This window comes from Rhamphochromis sp. 'chilingali' (genome assembly GCF_963969265.1).
Source record: "Rhamphochromis sp. 'chilingali' genome assembly, chromosome: 3".
NCBI classification, from domain to species: Eukaryota; Metazoa; Chordata; class Actinopteri; order Cichliformes; family Cichlidae; genus Rhamphochromis; species Rhamphochromis sp. 'chilingali'.
The window spans coordinates 39,253,426-39,278,440 of record NC_137931.1 but is presented as its reverse complement, the minus strand read 5'-3'; the positions used below and the strand labels follow the sequence as shown (position 1 = coordinate 39,278,440).

The window sequence follows — 25,015 nt, the reverse complement described above, 5'->3', positions numbered from 1 at the left end:
TTAACACTTTTGGAAGTGATGTTTGAAGCGCAGCAGGTGCAGCAGGGTGCACAGAGGCCACACATCAACGCAAAGTGTCAAAACAGCAGAAAAAAAGGGAAAAAAGTGAACACCATCGCAGGCATACATAATTTAATTTTTGTTGCTATACAGTTGTGTACCCACTGTCTTTATATTCAGGGAAAGTAAACATTGGCATCTAAGTTGGGAATCATAAAGAAAATAATGACATATACTGTCTTGAGATCACTAACTGTAATCTCACAATGTGTGTGTGTGTGTGTGTGCGTTGTCATTCAGTTTACAGCTCAGATTTGTCCCATTGCTTTTCTTCACATATTCTAAGGGGACATATTGATACTTGTCTTATTTCATTAGGTACACCTATTTAATGACTACTTAACGCAAATATTTAATCAGCCAATCACATGGCAGAAATTCATTTTAATTAGGTATTTAGACATGGTCAAGATGACTTGCTAAAGTTCAACCTGAGCATCAAAATGGGGAAAAAAGGTGATTTGAGTGACTTTGAATGTGGCAAGGTTGTTGGTGCCAGATGGTCTGCTCTGAGCAGTTCAGTAACTGCTGATCTGCTGGGATTTTCTCACACAACCACTGCTAGGGTTTACAGAAGATGGTCTAAAAATGAGAAAATATCCTGTTCTCTCTGTGTGAACGTCCCTTGTGATGCCAGAGGTCAGAGGTGAATGGCCAAGCTGCTTACAGCTGATAGGAATGTAACTCAAATAACCGCTCATTAAAACCGAGTAATGCAGAAGAACATCTCTAAATGTGCAACACACCAACCCTGCAACATTCGGCTGGTGGGGTCAGAATAAAAGCCTGGATCCCTCCTGCCATATATCACAGTTCAGGGTGGTGGTGGTATAATGGTGTAAGTGAGATTTACTAGGCACACTTTGGGCCCCTTAGTGCCAATTGAGCATCATTTAAATGTTATAACCCCTTTATGACCACAGTGTACCCATCTTCTAACAGCTGCTTTCAGCAGGATAACGCACCATTTCACAAATCATCTCAAACTGGTTTCTTGAACCTCACAACGTCACAAAATCAAATAGCCTTCAGAGTCACCACATCTCATCCAATAGTATCCACATGCTTTATGATGTGCTGGAACAGGAGAGTTGGTTGGATGTGCAGGTGGAACTGTGTGATGCTGTCATGTCAATACACACTAAAATCTCTGAAGAATATTTCCAGCACCTTGTTTAAATCTATTTCCCAAAGACTTAACACAGTTATGAAAGCAAAGGGCTTGAAACTAGCAAGGTGTAACTAATAAAATGGCTGCTGAGTGTAGATACTGTTACAATAACAGCTGCTCATATTAAGAAAGGCCAATAAGTTTTAATTATTGAGATCAATCTAAGTACAAGTAATCCCAGTGAGACAATGGCCTTCTTAAAACAGCTCTAAGGACTCAGTTTACAGCCGGGCTGGCCAATTCAATTTCCCAAGTGTACACAATTAGGGCCTAATTGTAATATTTACTCTTACCAGTAGCATTTACAAAGAGATAAAAATTAACATTGAAGTGAATTGAGTTCAACTTTTTTGCAACAGCCCAATTTCCCATGTTGCCCCTTGGAAAAATTAACTGCTCACCCTTGGTTTAGTCTTGTCTATGTATGATCAAGAATTCTCCTGCTATTATCATCTCAGACATACAACTCTGCACCTCTGATGTTCAAGTCTTCTTTGCCTGTCAAAAAGAAACTGACGTACGCAGAGTGGCATGAGAGCTGCAACAGCTAATTTATGGCCGAGGCCAAGCTGAGGAGCTGCTCCAGGTCCCAAGGTTATTCCAAAGTTAGTCCAGAAGAGTGTAAAAACAAAAACATTAATTTGAATATTCTTATTAAATACACTTCATCTTTGCCCCTTTCACTTGGTAAGTTCCACCACAGTGATTAATGAAGTAGTGGTAGTCAGATAGGTAGGGAAAGAGCTATTTGGGCAATTTTATCAGGAAGTGAAAGGGGTGTGATGTATTTGTTCGGCCATTTCCCATTAACAACAGAGTTAGTGCTTTTGTGGAAGTATTTCCACTCTTATCAAAGCTTGCACAAGAAAATAAAGTGCCAGTATTATAAAATGTAACGTTTTATAGAAATAGCTGAAAGTCTTTCATCATGTTGCAGATAGACTGTTTTTTATTTATCTACAAAGTCTGTGAAGATTATGTGAAAGTGAAAGTCAGCAGCAGCATTCAGCCCATTTTAGCAAAAAGTTCATATCTGCAAACTAGGTGGGTATTTTTTTTTATCACCCTTACTTACAGCCTTTATGTTAAATTAACTGTTTCCTAGATCTTTCAATAAACATAATGTACAGATGCAAGCATGACATTTCTCTTACCATCTTACCATCTTGGAGACAAAGCGAGTAAGGATATTTCCAAAAACGAAAAACAAATGCTTTAAACTTCAACTCCTTCGGCTTCTCCGTTAGGGGTCGCCACAGCGGATCATGTCCTTCCATCTCACCCTATCCCTATCATCATTTTCTGTAATGCCAACTCTCTGTATGTCCTCATTCACGACATCCTTGAACCTTCTCTGAGGTCTTTCTCTTTTCTCCTGCCTGGCAGCTCCATCTGCAGCATCCTTTGTCCAGTATATGCACTATCCCTCCTCTGCACATGTCGAAAACCACCTCAGCCTTTCCTCTCTTAGTTTGGCTCCAAACTGTTTGACCTGAGGTGCTCATGTACTCATTTCTAATTTTGGCATCTTCAGCTAGCATCTCTGACACAGCCTCCTGTCTTTTTGTCAGTACCAAGACCACACTCATCTCCACCCACTCCACCCTGCCTGCACTCTGTGCTTCACCTCTCTTGTGCACTATCTGTTGCTTTGGAAGGTTGACCCCAGGTATTTAAACACTTTACTGCCTCTACTCAAGGGGTAATTAATGCTTTTTTGAAGTACCTCTGTGAATCAAATTAAATGTCAGTTACACACGGATTAAATAAAGTGAGTGAAGCTTTCTGTGCATCCATGGTCCAAACAATCACCACCGAGTCTGATATGATTAATCTAATTGCTTTGTTGTTCTTTGTTCTCTCTTAGATTGAAGAGGTTGAGGCTTTGTCTTCTATCTATGGTGATGAATGGTGTGTGATTGATGAAGCATCCAGGATATTTTGCATTAAAATATCCGCCGACTTGGAGGAGCCAAAACTGACGGCGTGTTTGCAGGTGCAGAAAATTGCATATTAGTGTCCATCATGCATTTTTGTTTGTAATGCTGTTCTGATTTTTTTCCCCCTTTATTGATCAGATAATTCTCCCACCTGATTATCCAAGCGCAGCTCCGCCCATATACCAGATCAAGTAAGTCTGATTTGCCTTTCAAATTTAATATGGAAGAGCTCTGATGATTTGAAAGAACAGCATCCCACTCAACGGCCCACTCCTACTCCTACTCAATAACCCCGTGTTTGTTCTCGGCTGTTGTAGTGCAGTGTGGTTGCGAGGCCCTGAGAGGGCCAAATTGGCAAACAGCCTGGAAGACATCTATGTGTGAGTGCCTTTCATAATTTTTGACTTCATGAAGAGATACCGTAGAGGGATATTAGCCACATCAAAAGCTTTCATTGTCATTGTTTTCCATGATTTAATATCACTGTAGTTTACATGCCTCTTATTTCACCCACCCTCACATAAAAATATTTCATTTTTATAGGGAGCACGCGGGGGAGAGCATCCTCTACCTGTGGGTAGAAAAAGTTAGAGATTTCCTCGTTGAGAAGTCCCAGAACTCAGAAACAGGTGAGGTGTGAAAAAAGGAAATTCCCACTTGAGGTCCCACTTTATGGCCATTTTTAATGACTCGGAATAAGACCTGACAGACCACCTCAGTCTTGACCTCTCCAGAAGTGCTTCGTTGAATTCATAGAGTTGTAACTGTAGACATTTTAGTCTCAAACTCTCAAAATAATTATATTTACACCCTGGTACAAAAATTAGTTGTTGAAGTTGTTAAAGTTGAATTCTATTCTATTCTATTCTATTATATTATATTCAAAAAGTAAATAATTTCCACCTTGATAGTTAGTTTGGTTAGTTTTTATATAATTCATCCATGGGAACTATGTTAAGTTATGCAGAATTAAGGGTGTGGCCACTTTAGGTTACAGGGGTTTCTTCACGTTCTTGTCTGGTTTTACTAAAAGATGCTAAGGAGTCAGCTGTTCAGTTTATAGTGTCTTTCTGTGAGTATGTGTTGTTTTGGTTTCGTTTGTATCCCTTAGCTGTAAAACACTGGGGTATTGTTGTCACCCTGCTGGGTGAGCGGGTGACGGCGACACCCAAGTTTGAGAATGCTTTAGCTTCAGCTAATAACTCACCAGTTAACATATCATTAAACTGTGTTCACATATGTTAGAAAAAAACAAACAAGCAAAATACAACAAAGTAAAATAACCACTAAGGCCTCAGTCACACAAGCCTCTTGACCTGCTGGCAACTACAGAGAGCAATGTGCATTCTCTAACTGGTTGGCAAGTTATTGCTGGAAATGAGAGGGTGCTGCCCCAGAAGCCTCCTTGTCATTGCTTTGGTTGACAGGGGCCAATATTTGGTTGACAGGGGTCACCTGCCAGTCTGTAGGACGGTGTAATTAGGGCCTTACCCACCGGTGGCATTACAGCGGCTATGTCAATCTTTAATTTACAGTCTGTGTGTATGCACTGTCTCCTGTAAACTTGCACGTGATTCCTGAATACATATTAAAGGACTGAGGCTTAACAGTCTCTATATACAAACTGATGAAGTTAAAGGTGTAAAAACGACACTCCATGTGCTGGATTATAGAGTTAAATGACCCTCCTGGGCTGCTTCACCCAAACAAGCTGTATCATTTATTGCTTTTTTACAGCATATGGGTTTTGTAGGTTATTTTTGGTGAGACATGTCGGATAAATTGACTTTGAAATATCACATTTTAAGCTTAAATTTCTTATTTTATACTTGCATGTATCTATCCTTGACAGAACTGTACTCCTTTTTTTTCTTGGCTTTTTTGTGTTATCTCATTGACTAGTTGTCTACATAGTGTAGTGGTTTACACATTCACAGGAAAAGTCATGTCAGGAAGGGTACAAACTGCCAAATCAAACATGTGGAGCCACCACATGACTAAGTGAAAGTAGCTGAAAGTAGCTCACTGTGTTATTAATCTGTCAAGTGGTGGCTGCGACTGATAAATTAGAACAGAATAGAATAGAATAGATCTTTATTGTCATTGTTCACAAAACAATGAAAAACCACTCAGCGGCTCTAAAGCTCTTTCACAACAAAAGACAAACAGCCTGCAGTATAAACATAAAATAAATAGAAATAAAGATAAACACAGTGAGGTAGCACATACAGAATAACACTGCACGGTGCAAGAGATACGAGTAAGATGCTTAAAACTAAATTTCCAGATATTAGAGGACAGTCTATTCTTACTGAATAAGAAAGAGTTTTTTTAAGGTGCTGATTTTGGTCCTGATTGATCTGAATCTCTTCCCATAGAGCAGAGGGAAGAACAGGTGAAGTCTGGTTTGGGTGTGGTACATTATAAAACAAAAGGCTTTTCTTTGGAGTCAACCAGTGTCACAGAGGGAGGGTAGAGTGGCACCGATAACACATTCTGCCACCCTCACCACCTGTCGCAAAGCCTTTCTGTTCTCTTCTATGCAGCTGACGAACCACACTGTGCAACAGTAGGTCAGGTGAGCGTGCTTTAACTTCCCCAAGAAGTAAAACCTCTGTTGGGCCTTCCCCACCTGATGGGAGATGTCTGTGGTCCCGGTGAGGTTGGCCGAGATGCAAACATAAAGGAACTTAAAGCTTGCTAACCTCTCTATTTCTTCTTTGTGTGGTAAAGGGCAGAGTGATCAGTGTGTTTCAGAAGTCCACTTTGATTTCCCTGCTATTTTTTCTTGTGTTTAAGTCCAGATTATTGGGATAATATCAGTGTGTGAGATGCCTGACCTCCTCCCTGCAGGCTTTTTCATCACAGTCATATATCAGATGGTGGTATCATCATCAAATTTTATGTGTCAATGGGAGAGCAGTCAGGAGTGAACAGCGAGTAGAAGAGGGGGCTGAGAACCCACCCCTGTGATGTGCCAGTGTTCAGGATAAGAGTATCATCCATCCTGACATTCTGGGTGCTCAGGATGTCCAGTGAACACATGCACTACTAACAGCCTAAGCTTAGGTTTGTGAACTAGTTTGTGATGGATAACTATATTTACAGCCGAGTTGAAACCCACAAACTGTGTAAGAGCTGTGTGGAGAGCTGTGATGACTGCATCCTATGTTTATCATTTTTCTTGATATGCAAACTGGCGTGAGTCGAGGTCAGCAGGGATGGCTGCCTTAATGCGAACAAGGATGAGTCTCTCAAAGCATTTATTTATAGTGGGGTTAGAGCAAGTGGGTGACAGTCAATGAGGCAGTTCATTTGACCTTTTCTTTGGACAAACTTTTTGGCAGTGGGTTTAGAAAAATGTCAGTTTCAGTCTTTCCAAGGACTTGTTTACACGATAATCCACACATTGGACGGGATCTAGACCACTGATTACCAGCAGGTCAGTTATTGGATCAACCCACTTACCCACTTGATGCTTCTTCTTTTTTGTTAGAACACTCCTCCGTTCCTAAGACAACTGTAGTGCGGTCTAAAGCTGTGATAAGATGAGGCCTGTAGGGGCATTAAAAACTCCTCAAGACTCTGAGTGACTGCGCTGAATTGAGATCGATATCAGTGTAATACCTTTGGTTACCCCGGCAGAGTCTTTTGAAGTGTAAAAAGACATAAAGGTACTCAAATTAAAGATTCTCTACAAGTGTCACACCGAATCAGATTTTCAGAAGGGGGCTTTCTTGTCTGTCTCAATTATCTAGCGCTGAGCAGCATCTATTATTGAGGCAGACGGTCTCTTTTGAGCAACAAGCTTGAAAAATATTAACTGTCCTCCCCATTGTTGCGTGTCATAATTCCCCTTTCTGCAATTCATGTGGTAATAAGTATAACTGGTCACAGCACTTCAGCTCAGGAGCGGGATTGACAGCTCATTCATTCAAAAGACAGGGACATTGTGTGCAAGAGGAAGAGGGGGATGATGAGTCTGAAGATGTACACTTCACAGAAAAGGAAATGAAAAGTGGGTAAACATGAGAAAAGACATGAAAAGTACAGACAGAATATTGTTTCTGATGATGAAGTTTGGATTCATTAGATCGCACAGGAGGAAAAAAGGTAGAAAAACAGAATTTATTCATCTAAATATAGAACATTTTAATGATTTGTAATTTTGTGTGTGTGCTTCTGTCCTGTTTGTGCTGTGTGCAGGCATAGAATAAATATTGTGAACCTTTATTAGCGTAAAACATGCTAGATCCATGAGCAGCTCAACTTTGCCATTTCTTCTCTTTATTCTGGTCCTCTAAGATTTGTTAGCTTTTATTTCCCTGAAAAATATACTTCTACTACACACACAAACACACATATTAAAGTCTTTATTTGCCTTTTTATCAAATCCTATTAGGAAAAGACACACACACACACACACACACACACACACACACACACACACACACACACACACACACACACACACACACACACACACACACACAAGCAACGATGGATTAATTCTACTAAAAAGTATTGTGTATGCCAAGCCTGCTGCAGCAAATCCTCTGTGCCACAGACCCCTGTTGTTGACAAGGTTGTTTTTTTAGTTCCCTTTAAAGGTACGTGCTTTTTATGACAATTTTGCATTTGCATATTTTCTCCAAGGCAATGAATTGTAGCTGATATACTCTTACAAATACTAGAGTGAGTCACACTATCGCACTTGGTGACATGTTCCACTGTCTGTTTTAAGCAGTGTTGGTCAAGTTACTTGAAAAAAGTAATCAGTAACTAATTACTGATTACTCCCCCAAAAAAGTAATCCCGTTACTTTACTGATTACTTATTTTCAAAAGTAATTAATTACTTAGTTACTTGGTTACTTAGTTACTTTTTAAAAACACGATTTACAACCTGAAGAGGTGATAAAGTGATAGATCTTTCAGCCCAATTCTACTTTTTCTACATAATCCATCATACAAAATGTAATCAAATGGAAAAGTCTCTTTTTTTAACTTGTTTTATCAGTTTTAATCTTTTAACTTTATGCATCAAGCAAAACATTTAATTATATGCAACATTCTCTGACTTGAATAAATTAGTTTAACATTTAAACCTATTTTCTACACATTCCAGCACATAAAATAAAATATTTTTTGTGTTTTCACTCACTCTTTCAAACAGATGCAAGTAAAACACAGCAGAAAATAAATAAAGTCAAAGACTCAGCGGTCCTTTTGCTCTATTTTCACCTGTAAAGCAGGAGCAGGGTAGGCGGAGGGTTACCCTGGTGCAGGTGTGCTGCGGTCAGTTGAAGAATCCGCGCGAGTGTCTCTGTGAGTTTCCCATTACGTCGTAGCTACTCGGTGCTTGCTCGGAAGTTTAGGGGGTTTTTTCGCTGTAAAAAGAAGTTTTCTTCCCACGCACGATGGACGCTAATGTTTTTGTCACTTTTTATGGAATCAAACTCAAAGTAAGGTCAGTACTTCCACACTTTAAACGCTGCACGCTCATACTCTCTCCCGCACTCGATATATTATCCATTGTTGATCTGCACACAGCTGCTGTCACCAACGTCGCACTTGCTTACGTCACTGTCATGAGACATTCTCGCAAAAAAAATCACGGTTTTAGTAACGCAGTAACGCAGCGTTCCTACGGGAAAGTAACGGTAATCTAATTACTGATTTTGCAATAGTAATCCCTTACTTTACTCGTTACTTGAAAAAAGTAATCAGATTACAGTAACGCGTTACAAGTAACGCGTTACTGCCCATCTCTGGTTTTAAGTAGTTCATGCGTACAGAATACTCAAGAACACCTAAACAAAATGTGCTAATCCACAGCTGAATATAGTGCCCAGCAAACACACAGAGTTCTGTCATTTTTTTGAGTTAAAAATAACTTCTAAGATAAATACTAGTGGATGGAAAAAAACAAAGTAGAGAAGTTCAGACTTATTTGGCATTGCTGAGTTTAGCATCAGCTGAGTGGTAAAAGAAAATGAACAAGAGCAGCTACTTTACTACCACTAACCTCTTTAAATGGATAACTGCAGGAAGATGTAGGTCATTATATCAATAACTGAAGGAACATTTTCAAGTCAAATTTTGAAATTAATTTAAATGTATAATTATAAGCTTGTAATGTTTTTAGTCTTAAGGCTATTTAGGCTTAGAAATAATTAATTGTGATGATTTGTAGCATAGACATATGTATTTTAATGCTTTAAGTAATTAGTTCAGTTTATTACCATTCAACAATCTATATTTATCTCCATGTGCAGCTTACAGTTAATTATCATAGAGTGATAACGGGTCTAACTACATAAATATCTGCCTAATGGTTTTTATTTTGTCAGTTCTGTGTGCTGAAGAATAAAGAACCTATAAGAGACATCGTTACCTGCACTGACTGCTAATGCTTGAAAGTCCTTGGACTGCAGCTTTTTTACATGTAGGTGCTCTCACGCTAATGGAAAATTCACAGTGTGTGAAAAACACACATGTGCTCAGAGAATTCAGCTGCACTTACACTAGATGACATGGTCGTGCATTTGAGAATGACCTGAGTCTGAAGCATAGACTGTATACAAAAGAAAGGCATGGCCACTGTACCTTGGGACGACAGCTTTGGCCACCGACACCTTGGTGTTTGAAATTCAGATGCAACGGGCAAATGAATCTATGAAAAACTGACCAAGAGGGCTTTATTGTGCTGCCTGACTTCTTCTTTTTGCAATTAGAGGTGATGCGTCATACAGCTCATTTATAATAAATACAAGTTTCAAGCACTTGTACATTTGTACATGTTTCAGGCCTAAAAGCTACATGCTTCTTATAGATACATCTTATGGTTTATTAATCAGATTGGTGTGGAAGAACAGAAACATCTTTCCTGGTATTTTTAACAAGAGCATGCCCTTTTCCAAAGGCTTTCCAATTGATTTTGCTTAACAACCCATCTGGCTCGCCATGGTTATTATTAATGCATCGCTGGTTTGATATTTTCATGGGATTTACAAAAATATAGACAGGTAACAAAGCTTATTCTCTAAAATCCCAACTTTTGTTGGAGGATACTTAAATATTAATGCTGGCAGACTTTTCAAAGAGCAGATTTTATTAACTGCTATGGAACATTTATTTATGATTGTGTTGAAAGACCGCGTATAAGACATGATCTATATGTGCATAGATTATCAGCTGATGAAGGCCGTCCTCACACATGGCACACCTTTGTTTCCATAACAACAGGGTTCTAATGTCAGCACCTTTAGATCGGCTTTTGGTGTTTGATCTCTCGACATTGGCTTGTTTATTAGATGTTGTCAGATGTGTTGTAATTAATTTGCAGTCACATCCTTCCTGTTTTATCGATGGCACTTTACTTAGTCACGTTTACAGTATTCTGGTTGAAGCTTATATTAGCATTATCATGCATTCACATGCCAATGTTAAGGTTATGTAATGGTAATTTGGGGATGATTTGCTCAGTAGGTGTCATTTCAGTGCCAGGCACCCTGAGACTACAGACAGCTCGGTGAAGACCTTTACAGGCATCAGGGACATAAAAAAATCAACTTTCTTATTAACATGACATAACATTTCTTATATTACCTCCTTCAGTGGAAGAACCAGAAAAAGTGAACATGACGGCTGAGAAGGATGTTGATGATGATGAAGACATTCCAGATCTCAGCAGTCTCAGACTGAATACAGAAAATGTGCACCTCTTCCTGGAACAGGCAAATGGTAAAAGCACATTTTAGTCTACGATGGCATCATTTCTGACAAAATCAGTCTCTGTCTTATTACGGATAATATTTTATCTTGTAGATGAGGAGCTGCCTCCAATTAAACATGGAAATCCGATCACAGACCGACGCAGTACCTTCCAGCCCCATTTGGCACCTGTGGTGACTCCCAGACAGGTACAGCATGGAAATGAGCATAATAAAAAATGATATGCATAAAAAGATGGAGCTCCAACAGTGTACAGTTTGAATTTTGTGCCTCGTTTTTTTCATGAATGATGAATCCTCTCTGCAATCAACAATTCATACAAAATTCAACAGAAATACTTGATGAGTGGAAGATAATTTATATCTGAAACATCATCTGGTTCCTTCCTGCATGCTAATCTCACTCTCTGAGTCTCTGGTAACATACCAGCTTATCTTAAAAGCTTCCACCTGCTGTGAATTGCAATTTGTATAAAAATATTTACGCAGACAGCTGTCCTCTTTAGAGGACATAAACCAAATAGACGAAGAGCTGGACATCATTTCCATAATTTTATATACTGATCTGGAAGTGACTGATTTCATTTATAGATATAAAGAAAAACAAATTGGGCACGTAATTAGTTTTTTTCAACTTCAGTATAGCCTATTTTTTTGTTCTTCTAAATTGGTCAGTACTAAATGGCATAAGATAAAAGGGCTTTCATTGTCATTGCATTCAGGAGTGAGACTCCCGGTTGGTGCATATGAGAAAATATGATATTAAAAAACATTAAGGACTCCATAAAACCACTTGCACACAATATAAAGTGCTAGAGCCAATGAAGTCCCAGAGTCAACAGAGTTCCCAGTCTGCAGTAACTATTGCACAAATCTAATCTGAACTTATTTACTGTTTCTGTATACTGTGATTATCTGCAGTTGTGTCCTCTAGGGTCATTTGACCTGTATAAATATATATATATGAATATATCAGTAATCAACCCACAGTATCCATAATGAAGTCACCCGTTGGTGAACCTGTTGTGCTGCTTTCACTCTTTGCATTTTGGTGTTATGGAAATGGATGTGACCAGTGACGGTGGATTTGACTGGGTAACTGAGGGACACTGTACACTCATATGGTGGCAGCCTGTAACTTTCAAGGTAGCCCTTCCTTAAAACACACCCTGCTTTATCTGAAAATTTTAGACTAATGCGGACCATGATGTCTGAAATGTTGTATTTAAGAAGATTTGAGACTAGTGATTAACTCATTCCGACAGCATTTACAGAGGTCATCGATTAAATGGGTTATTTAAGCAATGACCCCCTTTGCCCCCTTCTGGTCATTAAAGGGAGTGCAGGTTTAAGGCACGATGCCATCATCTTTCAGAGCTGAAAGCTACGTCTGTCTGTTACATACAGTGTGTTAACTGTTTTAGAGTAACTTTTGAAGTGTTGCTGTAGCCTTTGCCAGCACAGAAGCCAACTGGCTAAATTTGGTAACTAACTCGAAGGTGACACGACGGTGACAGCACTACAAAAATGGAACAGGCAGGGGAGGCATGAATTTAAAACCAATTTTTGTCACACTGTAGTCAAGCCTCAGTTTTATTTTGAGCCTTTCAGTGTCTGTTTAATTAATACATGAGGTGATTTAGCTTCATAAACAGTTGAGTAATGCTGCTTTGTGCATTAGTCAGCAGTGTTAGACAGCATGTTGACTTGACAAGTTGTCATCTGCACAAATACAGCATCATTTTTAGTCTGACCTTCTTTTGGACATCACTGCTGTTTTAGTATGCCTTCAATCAGGATTTTAGCATGAAAGCAGGTTCCAGCTAACACAGTGCTGAAAAGGAGATGCCTTGCTTCTGCAGTAAAGTCAGTGTAAATGCATCTGAGAGTGACATTTCATTACTCCCCACATTATTTGTTACAGGTTAAAATGGTCCTGGAGAAGCTGTACGAAAACAAGAAGATTGCCAGTGCCACTCATAATATTTATGCATACAGGTTAGTAATGTCACATATTGCTTATACAGTTGCTAAAAAAAATGTATAAACCCTTTGTAATGCTTGGATTTCTACACTGATTATTCAAAATGTGTGGTTTGCTCTTCATCTAAGTTGTAATTATAGACAAACACATTCACACTAAAGTAGTAACAGACAAGCAGTTATACTGTTTGAGTGTGGGTTGGAAAAATAATGAACCACTGTGCTAAAGACTGCAAAGTCTCAAGTGTTCCAGTAGATCAGATAAGATTGGGAGTGTGATTTGTAGACTTGTCCTTCTCTAAATGTAAAGAATGATGATGTGATGTAAACCGTGCCTTAAACATGAATTTCTCTGAACCTTAGAAGTGACATTATAGAGAAAGCATTTCTAATGCCCTGTGAGTTTTATATTCCACAGTATGAAAAACTGCTGCTTTTCTTAGCAGTTGATCACAGCAGGAGCACAATATGGAATCCTATAAGAGGTGTAAAAGAAAGCAATTGTAACAGTAAAGCATCTTCAGAGATCTGTGCAAGAAAAATAGTGAATAAGAATTTTCTAAATAGAGGAAGACCACAAAAATGTTGGGAAATTCAGCAACAAGCTTATGATGAGCTTATGATGAGACAGACAAATAGAACGAAATCAAAAAAACTAAATGAAATGACTTTGTGAACTTAGAAAAGCCTTAGTTTAAATATTTGTTAGCTGGGTAGCAAAATTTTACTACAACTTGCCTGATTAATGATCGATGAATGTGTTCATTAAGACTGAGATATCTACATGACTGTGAGCCAGCTGCTTTCAAATCCTTCTGTGTGTTTATTGTAATATCTTCACTGATTCTCCTCACACATAGCATCCGTACGATAATACTACAGTAAAATTAAACATTTTCAAACAATAAAAACTAAAGTGAAACAGGAAAATCTATTCTGGAAACCAGCTGAAACTAATCTGAACTAAAATATCACGACGGAGTACCACAGCGTGGACCTGCTTTGCTATTTCAGGGCCTGCACGTCTTGCAATCACTGAATTTAAAATTGTATCAACCAAATTTTTCTCTGAGAATTGAATGGCAGCTTATGAAAGGTTGGCTGATTCAAAAAGGCAATTACCCAAACAGCTTCAATGGGAAAAGAATAAAATTCAAGCTTTTGGATGGCAAGTGAGGGTCCAACTTAAAAGAGACATCCCAGGTGTGGGTATAGAAATGTGAAATGAATCAGTTGTGATTAAAAGGACACTACAGGAAACATCTAATAAAGGGGGTTCAATCTAATAAATTAAATTAATATACATTATTTAGTTTAATATATAATGGATCTAATATAAATAAAGTATATATGTCTGTATGTGTTTACGCCCACAGTGGAGAAGAGCATGAGATAAGTAAAGATTCAAGGCTGATCTGTCTTCCCCAAAGGGCTCATTGCTGCAATTAAAGGTCAAAAAAGCACCAGAGAAAATGACGGCTTCTGACAGTACTGTGCATAATGTGAAAAGATGTGTGTATGTGTGTGTGGCCTTTCTCAGTGTGTGTTTGTGTTTTCTCAGGCATTGCCTGTGTGTGAGATGTGTGGTGTTTTTTTTTTTTTTAAAGTGTCGTCTAATGAGGTCGATGTTGCGTCGTTGGTGCACTGCCTGGGTGGTCATTACTCACGGGGAGGATATTGTGACATTTAGACCACTGACAAAAATGTTCCGGTGAAGAGGCTTTAAGTGTCACAGTGTCACACTAACCACAACGTCTTAATGCTCTCCCGCCTAAAACCAAGCTGTTGTGATTCTGTCTGTTGTAGGATTTACTGCGAGGACAAGCACAGCTTCCTGCAGGACTGTGAAGATGACGGCGAGACAGCCGCGGGGGGGAGATTGCTCCATTTACTGCAGGTTATCATTTAATTAAAAAAAAATGCTGGCTTTGGTCCAACAGATAACTCTTTCAGCTTCATACCAAAACTGCATGTTATGTTTGTTAAAAAGGTAAAAATCCCCAAAGAACTAATCAGTTAGCCAAAGCCGAATGCACAAAAGCGTCCGCCCAGTAACGGCAGCCACATTGTTAAATCTGCTGGCTGCCTTGAGCTTTCCTTTGGCTTTTGCATTGCTTAATTGGAGTCTGTGCTGCCCTGTTTATTTTCACAGTATGCATAATTTAGTTTATTTCTAAAGGACACTGACAGTTGTGTCCGATCTACATAGCCTTGCATATAGCTGAAGCTAATACCCAACACCAGTCCCTTGATGGATGAAATTACGTGCTACCATTTACAGTTTAATATGGAAACTGCTGTGATTTTGCAATTAAGATTGTTATCAGTAAGGCACACTCCCACAATATCAACCTAAATGTTTTTCACGTAATGCACGCACTTGTAGACATATAGTATGGTAGTGGTGATAACCACCACTTATTAATATCATATTTTGCAGCATAAATTGGAAACTTGACACTTTTTTCGTGTTTACTGGCATTCAAAATAAGTTACTCTTAATGAGGGTAGCTGTTGTGACAGTTTTGACAGTTTATGTCACACCACCAAAGCAGATTAGGCCTTTTTGTTGAAAATAATAACATGTCACAGCGGGAAAGGCATAAGTGCGAATAATATGAATAAAAAACACGGCCGAATTACATTTGGCTTCTCCAGTTCCAAGGTCCTGGTATTGTAACCTATATCCTCTGTATCAGTAAACAATGGGGGCATTTTTGGGTGAGGTGTTCTGAAACTAAAGACAGATTTGATGTCATTAAGTGGTTTGAGGGTATTTTAATGTATTTTATGATTTATTTATATAGTGCCAAAACATAATCTTGATTTTCACGACACACCTTATATTGTAAGGTAGACAATGCTACAACCTTGCTAGGAGAAGCTGACTGATCCAGCGATCCAGTACGAGTGGCACTTTAAATTGGTGTGGAGAAAAAGAATACTCCCTTTTAACAGGCAGAGATCTCTGGCAGAAGGTGGGTAAGGCATCTGCAGTGACCAGTTGGGTGGTGAGAGAAAGAGAAGAGAACAAAGAGAAGCACAGAGAGACCGTGATCAACAAACAGAAAAAAAACCACACATCAGAAAGATTAGTTAATGACATGCAGTAGAGCCATCAACAGTGAATGCATGTGTAAACGAGTTGGTCAGTGCATTATGGTAGATTCCTTAGCAGACTGGGAACATCGCAGGATATTTGACTTTAACCTAAACTGTGAAATTAGCCTAATTTAGGTTCTACATCTATTTCTGCTTCTCATAACAGCAAGTAAGCCGGCACTCCTGAAAGCAGAGAGCTTTATTTTCATATTATAAGGCATTTTGAGGTATAATGGAGGTTAGCATCATAAACAGTACTGTTTGTACTTTGTCAGAGAGCTTTTAGGACATACTGACATATATATTATAGCCGTGAATCCTCAAAGTAGCAATTTTCAGCATCCTTCTGAAACAGGATGCTCCTAATTTTAATGATAATGTTTTTTTAATGCCTTTCAGCTTAATGGACAATAAGGATTATAGAAATGTCACAGCTTATTGAGCATGCTAGTCTCTCTTGTTGGTATAAAAATGTTTATACACTGAATGCTAGGCCTTATTTTAAATTCTGTTGCAGTTTCTTATAGCACACCTGCCATTTTTTATTGAAGTGACTTCATTTATACTTTTAATAGCACTTTTTCTAACACCTTTTCAGTCCTACCACTCAATCAATCAATCAATCAATCAATCAATCAATCTTTATTTATAAAGCACTTTTCATACAAAAAACAATGTAGCACAAAGTGCTTTACATAGTTAAAAACAGCCCACCCCACCCTCCAACTCACTCCCCACACTCTCATTAACATAAATGATGTGAATACACACATATCCCCCCCCCCACACACACACACACACACACACACACACACACACACACACGAGCACACTTAAAGAGTAAAAATTGGGCTGGGCCAAGTGAGGAAACACTATAACAGGGAGCCGTCTGCACCGGGAGCCGGTCACAGACCGCAGCCTCCAGGCTGGGCACACAGCAGGAGGGAGGCCAAGGAGCCCCCCAGCCAGGCTGAGAGGACCCCCAGAGACCCAGCAGCCACAGTCGATCACAGCCCCGGTGCAGAGAGCGCCCTCTGAGGAAACACTGGAGATATGACACAATAGGATATATACAGGGTAAAATGATAAAATAAATAAGAACAGGATACAATATAAATATAAATATAAATAGAGTAAGAAGATTAAAAAATGAATAAGAATAAAATCAATAAATATTAGGTAAAGTCTAAATTAATAATAGAATAACAGGATAGAATAAATAAGCATAAAATAAATAAACGCTAAGTAAAAGCTAAATTAAAAAGGTGCCTTATACTGTGAGTGTTTAATATAAGTATAATCTGTACTCCTATCACATACACACACAAACAGTAATGTGTCAAGGGCATTGGCATTCAGGACACTGAAATTCAGAATGGAGGAGCCCAGGATCGAACCACTGACCTTCCAGTTATGGCCTTAAACCACAGCCAACTGTATAGGGAGGAAGAAGTATTAATTCAGTTTTGTGAAAAGTAACCCTTCTAATAGATTAAGTAAGTAATCTACTGACGGTGTCACATAAAGCTTTAAGAATATGTATTCAAAACTCCAGTGAAAATCAATTCAGGACGTTTATAAAATTCAGACTAATGTCCATAACAGAGCGTCAAAACTGCGTCTCTTTTAAATTAGACAGGCTATCTAATGAATTTCTTTGAGCCTGTCAGGGTTGATTTTGAGACACTGAGATGATGTGATGTGGAAATACTGAAGCTGCCGGTCTCTAAGGCAGAGCCGAACATCGATTCAGAGAAGTGTACTTGCTGAGAAAAACAGAACTGAGATTGTTTTGTGTGGGGATGTGGCTGCAGTAGTATAAACCACGCTTCTAATGTTTAAATGGTGTTTAGGTTTCCTCCACTGGGAGCTATGGTCCCACTATAATAATTTCACACAGTCATTAATCCTTTTATTTCAAATATCAAAGAAGCCCTTGTCACTGGGTTTTACTGTCAGATGGCCCTATGATTCACACACACACCCACATCACACTAAAATGTGTTATTGTCCACACAGTTTTTGTTTCCCTGTAACGTTGAATGAAAGCCAGTAAAAGGTTTGTGACCAAACAAAAAGTTTCCTATAACACAAAGCTCAGCAGTGACTTGTAGTAGTTGTGTCATTACTCATTACTCCTAGGTGCTGCGTCGTGTCAGAGCTTTTCCAGATGAAATCCATGACTCGTGTCAAAGTTCATTTTCATTCATAGGATGACAGCAGTCGCCGCTGCCAGTGTGGCCCTGTTAGAGAGATAAATCACTGTGAAATGGTGCATTGGATTATCGGTGTGGATATGTCAGAAACTGAGATCTGCTACACTGAATTCAGATGAATCAAGCGCTCATATGTTCGCTTTAAAAACTTGCTCAGCCAGTCTTTGCTTTAAATTATCTTTTAAATGCTAAAAGAATTCAAAGAAAATCTAATTTACCTGCATCTGTGTTATTATATGTTCTATATTTGCTATCAAGGAAGCGCATTAAGCTTTATTTCTTCTATTCTAAAGCTTTCTTGACACCAACAGAGTGTAGCTATAATCAATATAATAATCTATATATTTATATTGAAAATAAGCAAGAGAATAATGTGAGTGATACAGGAGTGCTTCATAGTGACAGATCCAATTTTACAAGGGAGGAAAGAAGTGCTATGTGGCTCTGGAGGCTGATCTGATGCAAAGTGATGTATGAATGGAGGTGAATGAGACTTGCTGTGCAAAGTGCTTTGTGTGCTCACGTAGTAGAAAAGCACTAGGTAAGAACCAATCCATTAACTATGATGCTAGATATTACGAGGTGCAAGTAAAAGCTAAGCTGCAGAGGAAATATTTTTTAGAGTGGAAAAAAAGATCATTCTTCAGTTAGGGAAAATGGTTCTGAGTTAGAGCCTTGGCCGAGCGCAGGGGCAGCTTTAAAGCTCCTCTTCGGTTTCTTTCATCCAAACAACGCTAGGCTAATTTTGCTGTCACTGTGTCCTTGACCAACGACTGGCTCACATCAGAGGTCAGTCTCCAGGCGCTGCATGGAAGCCACCCACTGCTTCTAATTGTCACGGTCTGCCTCCGCAGACCGTGCGGAAAGGTGTGTGGTGGACCCAGGTGCGAACACAAACGAGGATGCAGGAGTGGATTCCAACAAAACGAGCCTTTTATTATGGCTGATGAAAAGAACAAAAACAGAATGAGGGCAGCATACGTGTAGTACTCAACAGAAAACCTAAACTGGACAAAACTAAGGAAAGACTATGGCTGGAGGTACAGAACACAGGAGGTGGTAACACAGACGACGCGAGACAGACTGTATGAAACACAGAGACTAAATACACATGAGGGATGATCAGGGGAAGTGGCCACACATGGGAACACAGCTGACACACATGAACTTAACGACAGGACAGAAGGAGTGAAACTGAATACACTGACCGTGAATACAGACTTTCAAAGTAAAACAGGAAACATGGAGATTAGACAAGACACATGAACCGGGGAGACGTAGTACAGGGGAGATGACATAACCGACAGCATGGACTTGACAATATAAGACACGCAGACATAAACACACGAAGGGCAAGGGAGACTTAATACACGGGTAATATGTACAAATGGCTGGACTGCCTTAGTGACCCTAAACAAAGAATAAACATCAAAATAGGCTAAAACACAAAACACTGGGTCGCACGACCCAGGACCATGACACTAATATTCCTAATAGTAAATGGGGAGAATGATAAAGGAAAATCAGTGCTTTTAATCCTAAAACCAGATTGATTCAAGCTATCAGCCTTTTATAGATTTCTTTTCTAACTCGCGGGCATGAGAGCAGATTTAAGAAATCAGGTAAATTCCTGTAGCTGTCTGACCTGTAACTGGATCTGCTGTCCTCCATCTTTCTGAGCAACACAGTGATTAATCTCCTACTCGCAACACTCTCAGCATAGTGAGCAATTTACATGAAGAGCTTTTCCCAAATCTATTTTCCTCTAATCTCATTCCTCTTCATAAGGCTTTCTTCCCATTTCCTCATTTAAATGTGTGCACGCTCGCAGTGAATGTGGAAGTGTGTGGCGATGAATAAAAGTGGGATCTTATTGATAGAGCTGGCAGTCAGATGTGGATGAGTCCCTTCAAATGACAGATTGGTTTTTGTGGCAGTGCAAAGTAAAGTTCTCCACTTCATTTTAAGACCACAGTCTGGTGTTTTGGAAAATATGCCTTTTGCCATATACTGGGAATTTCATTAATCTCAATTTAATCTTTGTGCGCTCAAACTTAAGAGTTGCAGAACCTGAAGAGGAACATGGGGAAACAGTCTCAATTAAAAAGAAAAACAATCTTAAGGCTTTTCCTGTTTTATATATTTACACATTTGTTATATTGCACATCTTATTTGCAAACAAACTTTAGAGATATGAGAGTGCACCTTTGACGTTTCTGGCTGCTCCTGTAAAGCTGCTGTAGCATTTTTTTTTCGTTTTCCATCTGGAGGTATCAAGATGACAAACTGTAAACAAACTGTAAACATAAAACTGTTATTAGACTGGTAGAGAGAGAACAATTAAATATTGAACTTACTGAATAAGGCTAATATTCACTCTTTTTTATGGGGTTTTAGTTTATGGCAAATCCCGAGGGGAACAATGCACTCGTTGGCTGCCAAGTACTTCACACATTTGCCAAATTCATGTCTGCAGTTTGGTACTGGTTCAAGGCAGGTAGCGCTGCAAAAAGCTACCTGCTGCAGCTGGACTTGACAGTTTTTGACAGGAAAATCAAGGCAATCATGTAAAAGGTGCCAAAATGCTTTTTATAGTTGAACGTTCCAGCACAGCAGGGTGATAATTATCCATATGTTCATTGCAGGGTGCAATGCCATTCATGTAGATGTAGACAGTTGATTTATTGTACTTTTTCTGAATGGTCTTTTAAACGTTTCTGTTGTTATGGTATTTTATTGCTTAGAAAACTGTCTTATTTCAGTTTTTTGAGATGATATTTAGTTTTATTGTAGTTTTTATTTCATTTGTGTTTAAGTAGAATATTTCAATTATGTGATTTAATGAATTAATTGAACATCAAGCCCTTCTGTTTCTGTCCTAATGTAAGTTAACTGTGTCCTTAAACCACATATTGAACACACGAAATTGAACGTAAAATAAATCTCTGTCTAACTCTAAGAAATTACACCACAAATACATCCATTTTAGATTTATAGGTTATTGGCTTTAGACTGGAAGCTTAGTCAGATGCATTTCATGAAGATTCATCTGTTTATTATAAATCAAATATAGTGTAAAATATATCTGATGCAGTTTGAAAACAGCTATCAAAGCTTTCAGCCAGCTCATTTTACACGTTTATTTCTCACAACAGATCCTGGACGTGCGTAATGTCATGGTGGTCGTGTCTAGGTGGTTCGGGGGCATTTTGTTAGGTCCCGATCGCTTCAAACACATCAACAACTGTGCTCGTAACATCCTGGTGGAGGAGGGATACACTGCCTCTACGGTGAGACACACTCTGAGCCTTTTACACATTGCTCTGTCATCTTCTGCTGACACATCATCAGTCAAATTTGACTTTGCTGCCAGTTTTCTGATGCAGGAGACCACCTGGTTTCTTGTAGTTTAATTGACTTACCACCCAGTGTTCCTCCAATTATCTGGAAACAAAGAGATTGACTGCAGGCGAGGTTTTGCCTTTCTGGCATCCAAAGCAGAGTCAGAATGCCGGGGTTGTACTGTTACACAGTATAGTTACAGTGAGACGTCAGTTTATTACAAAGTGTCTGGTTGCAACATGTTCTGGAGATCAAACACGCTTTCACCGGCCTGAAGTTAGGTCCAGTCTGCTTTGAAGTCGCCTTTGTGTTCTCCAAAGTTATTCCATTGATACATGATTGACCTTTGAGTGGCTGCAACAGATAGATTAAAGGTACTGCAAACCTACATTTTTAAAAGTTTGTCCTTCTTCCAAACCCCATCAACTCACTGTAAAACTCAGCACTTTATTTTATTCCAACTTATTAGAATTTGCTGCCTGTGGAAGGAGAACTTAACACCTCTGCAGAATCACTCCATTTCATGAAGTCTACTAAAACTTTGCATAAGAATTTAAGATGATTAGATTGGATTGAAAACAAACACTTTATTTTTAGAACATGTGAAGTATGACTCAAAACTATTTTTTATGACATTCAAATAACTTAAGTCATTCAAACCTAACAAAAATCTAGAACAAGGGTCCTCCCACAGGCCAGTGCCAGAATTCATGAAAACTATACCGCTTTGTACTGTATTTCATTCGACCATTTCTATAGTAAGACACAGGAGTGGAGCATTGGGGAAATTTGTCCATACATACTAAGCTTTTTTTAATATTTCCAGATTTGGCTGGTGTGACGAAATGTAAGTCATCTTACTTACAGTTAAAAAAACAATTTTAACGGACAATTGCAAATATAATTAAAATTAACACTTGCACTTTGAGACATGAAAGTAATGTCATACCATACATTTTTTTAACACTAGTAATACACTGCTGCTTTCAAACTGTGCCCTCTGAAACTTAAGCACCAGGTCATTATAATGATCTATGTTCAGGTTGTACTGTGCTGCTAAACAGATACATTAAATCCAATAATGTATCTATTAGGCAGCACCAACTTGACACTCAGTTACCAAAGCTTTGAGGAGCCCTCATCTATATAAGGGAGGGACATGAATGCATTTAAGGAGGTTTCATCCTTGTTTTTAAAATTGGCTCTGTTTAAATTGAATTTAAAAAAAAAATATCAGCTTGAGTTTAACATTGTAGCCTCCTCAATATCTCGTACTGAGGTGTAATTTGTGATTACCTCATGAGCTCATATATGACATTCTTATTTTTCACTGTGCCTGAGTATTATTCAATCAGAATCAGAATCAGAATACTTTATTAATCCCGAAGGAAATTATAGGTTGCAGCAGGCAGCATGCTAATGGCGCATGCACACTTACAAAGAAACCTTCTGACCAAACTTTACACAAACATCACATTAGGAAGACATGTCAGAGAGGTAGGCTGATAGGAAAAAACAACAAAAATACATAACATGAGGTGAGAGGAGGAGAAAAAAAAACTCCACTCAGACTGAGCACCTAATGGGAGAACAGTTTGAGAACAGAAAAAATACCCCAGCACAAAAAGCACATGATTGTCAATAGACCATAGAAACACAAGATAGGCAACAGGGGTGGGTAAAGGTAAGCGAGAGCTGGTGTAGACAGTGCATCCGGTCCTCCAGCATGTCTGCGCTGGTCCAGTCAACCCGCCATCTGCCCCGGGAGGGAACAAGTATTGAGCCTCCTTTATGTTTTGAAGCCAGACTTTTCTGTAAGTAAATAGTTTTAAGGCTTTCCTGAGGTTTTTGAAAGTTTTCTTTTGAGTTTGACCATTTGTTTTTAGTTTCACCTACCTATGATTTGTTCAAACATAAAAGAGACACCAGTTTAAAGAGTGTTTACATATAACAGAAAATTTTAAATGATATCTTTAGGTGGTTTGTTGCTAGCAGCCTGTCACAAAACCACATATTTTTCCAGTTTCTTTAACTGAATCTATAAAAACAAATGCCATATTTAACAAAGACAGTGATTCCCAAAGAGCTGTTAGCCTGATAATTCTTTGGGAATCACTTGGCATGGTGTGCTGTGTGTCCCCAGAAAATTGAAGAAAACCGGAGGATAAAAGTGGCAGGCCTAAAAAAAGATTTTTATTTTCTTTTATTTTTTTTAAATCAGATGAGCAGTAGCTGAAAGCCATTACGAAATAGGAAGAAATCCAGCAAAGGCTTGACACAGGGCCTGAGAGATGCTTTGCTGAGGTCTCATCATCGACAGGGTGGCTGACAAGAAATTATTCTTAGGAAAAAGGAAGAAAAAGCTGAGATTCACCAAATTATAGAAGAACTCGACTGAACGTCAGTGGCAACAAATTTTGTACATGTTTAAATCACTGTACCCATTTTGCATTTTCCTAGCAAAATGTAAAGAAATGAGGGCCGATTTTTGCACAGCACTATATTTCACTAAATATGGAGAAATTTCACAAATGTCCCCTTGGCGGTAGGATGGATTGTTTAAGTCAGATTCATCTCAAAGACATGATGAATTAAAAAAAAATGTCACATTAACCTCAGAGTAGCCGGTTATTTTCTGTGCCGTGTGTACACCGGACACCGGAAAGCAATAAAGAGAGAAAACGAGGAGGTCTTCTCAGCTACAGCCTCATAACGTCCCTTAAACTGATAACTGTTAAGAATTTCATGAGTCAAGCTTTAATGATGGGTTGATGTGTATGTAAAAAATACATTTAAAAAACAGGACCCGAACCCTTGTGGCACACTTATTTAATTTCGTCTATGAAGATATGTTGGTGGAAATCTGGAACTTTTTATTCTTTGAGGAGGAAACAGTCAGTCCCTGAAATCAGTGTCCCAGGGCTCCTTCTTAACAGTGTACAGCCTTTACAAAAGTCAGCATACTTACCCAACAACCAATGAGACAATATCGAATGGGAGAAAATCATTTTTGGTAAGGTGAGTGAGATCAGTTTTGCAAAAGCTAAATCCAAAATTGCATAAAGTCTCTGAATACCTGGATAGGATTTGATTTATGAGAAAAAGAGACTACAGTTTAGAGGGGGAAAAAGAGCTGAATCAGTCTCACACCTGAGGAGGAACAGGTCACTGCCAGTTACTTTGCAGTATATGAGTCACTTATTAAAAATGGTATCAAAGCAATTTCCTGCTGTATAAAGCTCTACGCCAATATGAAAAACAAACTCAGACAAAATTGATGCATCAAGACAGACTCAGTGAACATTTGTTCACCCTGTACTATGTAACAGAGGTTCCAGAGTTCTCTACAAGTTGGCAGTCTGGATTGCCAGACTAATAATTAGCAGAGGATGTTTCCTAAAAGTACTTAGGATGGCAATGTTTTGTTTGATGCAATTAAAGGAATACATTAAAACAGCATGGTGCA

At 38.8% G+C, this 25,015-nt stretch overlaps 1 protein-coding gene across 1 annotated transcript in view; it reads left to right on the top strand.

Moving 5' to 3' along the window:
- The window catches only part of impact (impact RWD domain protein), a 28,159-nt gene that overhangs the window by 430 nt on the left and 2,714 nt on the right, over positions 1–25,015 (top strand). The window contains exons 2-10 of the mRNA XM_080878977.1: positions 3,099–3,227; positions 3,310–3,362; positions 3,489–3,551; positions 3,715–3,800; positions 10,791–10,916; positions 11,001–11,095; positions 12,831–12,904; positions 14,696–14,786; positions 21,363–21,497. Coding sequence (XP_080735103.1) covers positions 3,099–3,227; positions 3,310–3,362; positions 3,489–3,551; positions 3,715–3,800; positions 10,791–10,916; positions 11,001–11,095; positions 12,831–12,904; positions 14,696–14,786; positions 21,363–21,497 — 852 coding nt within the window. The remainder of the gene's footprint in view (positions 1–3,098; positions 3,228–3,309; positions 3,363–3,488; positions 3,552–3,714; positions 3,801–10,790; positions 10,917–11,000; positions 11,096–12,830; positions 12,905–14,695; positions 14,787–21,362; positions 21,498–25,015) is intronic.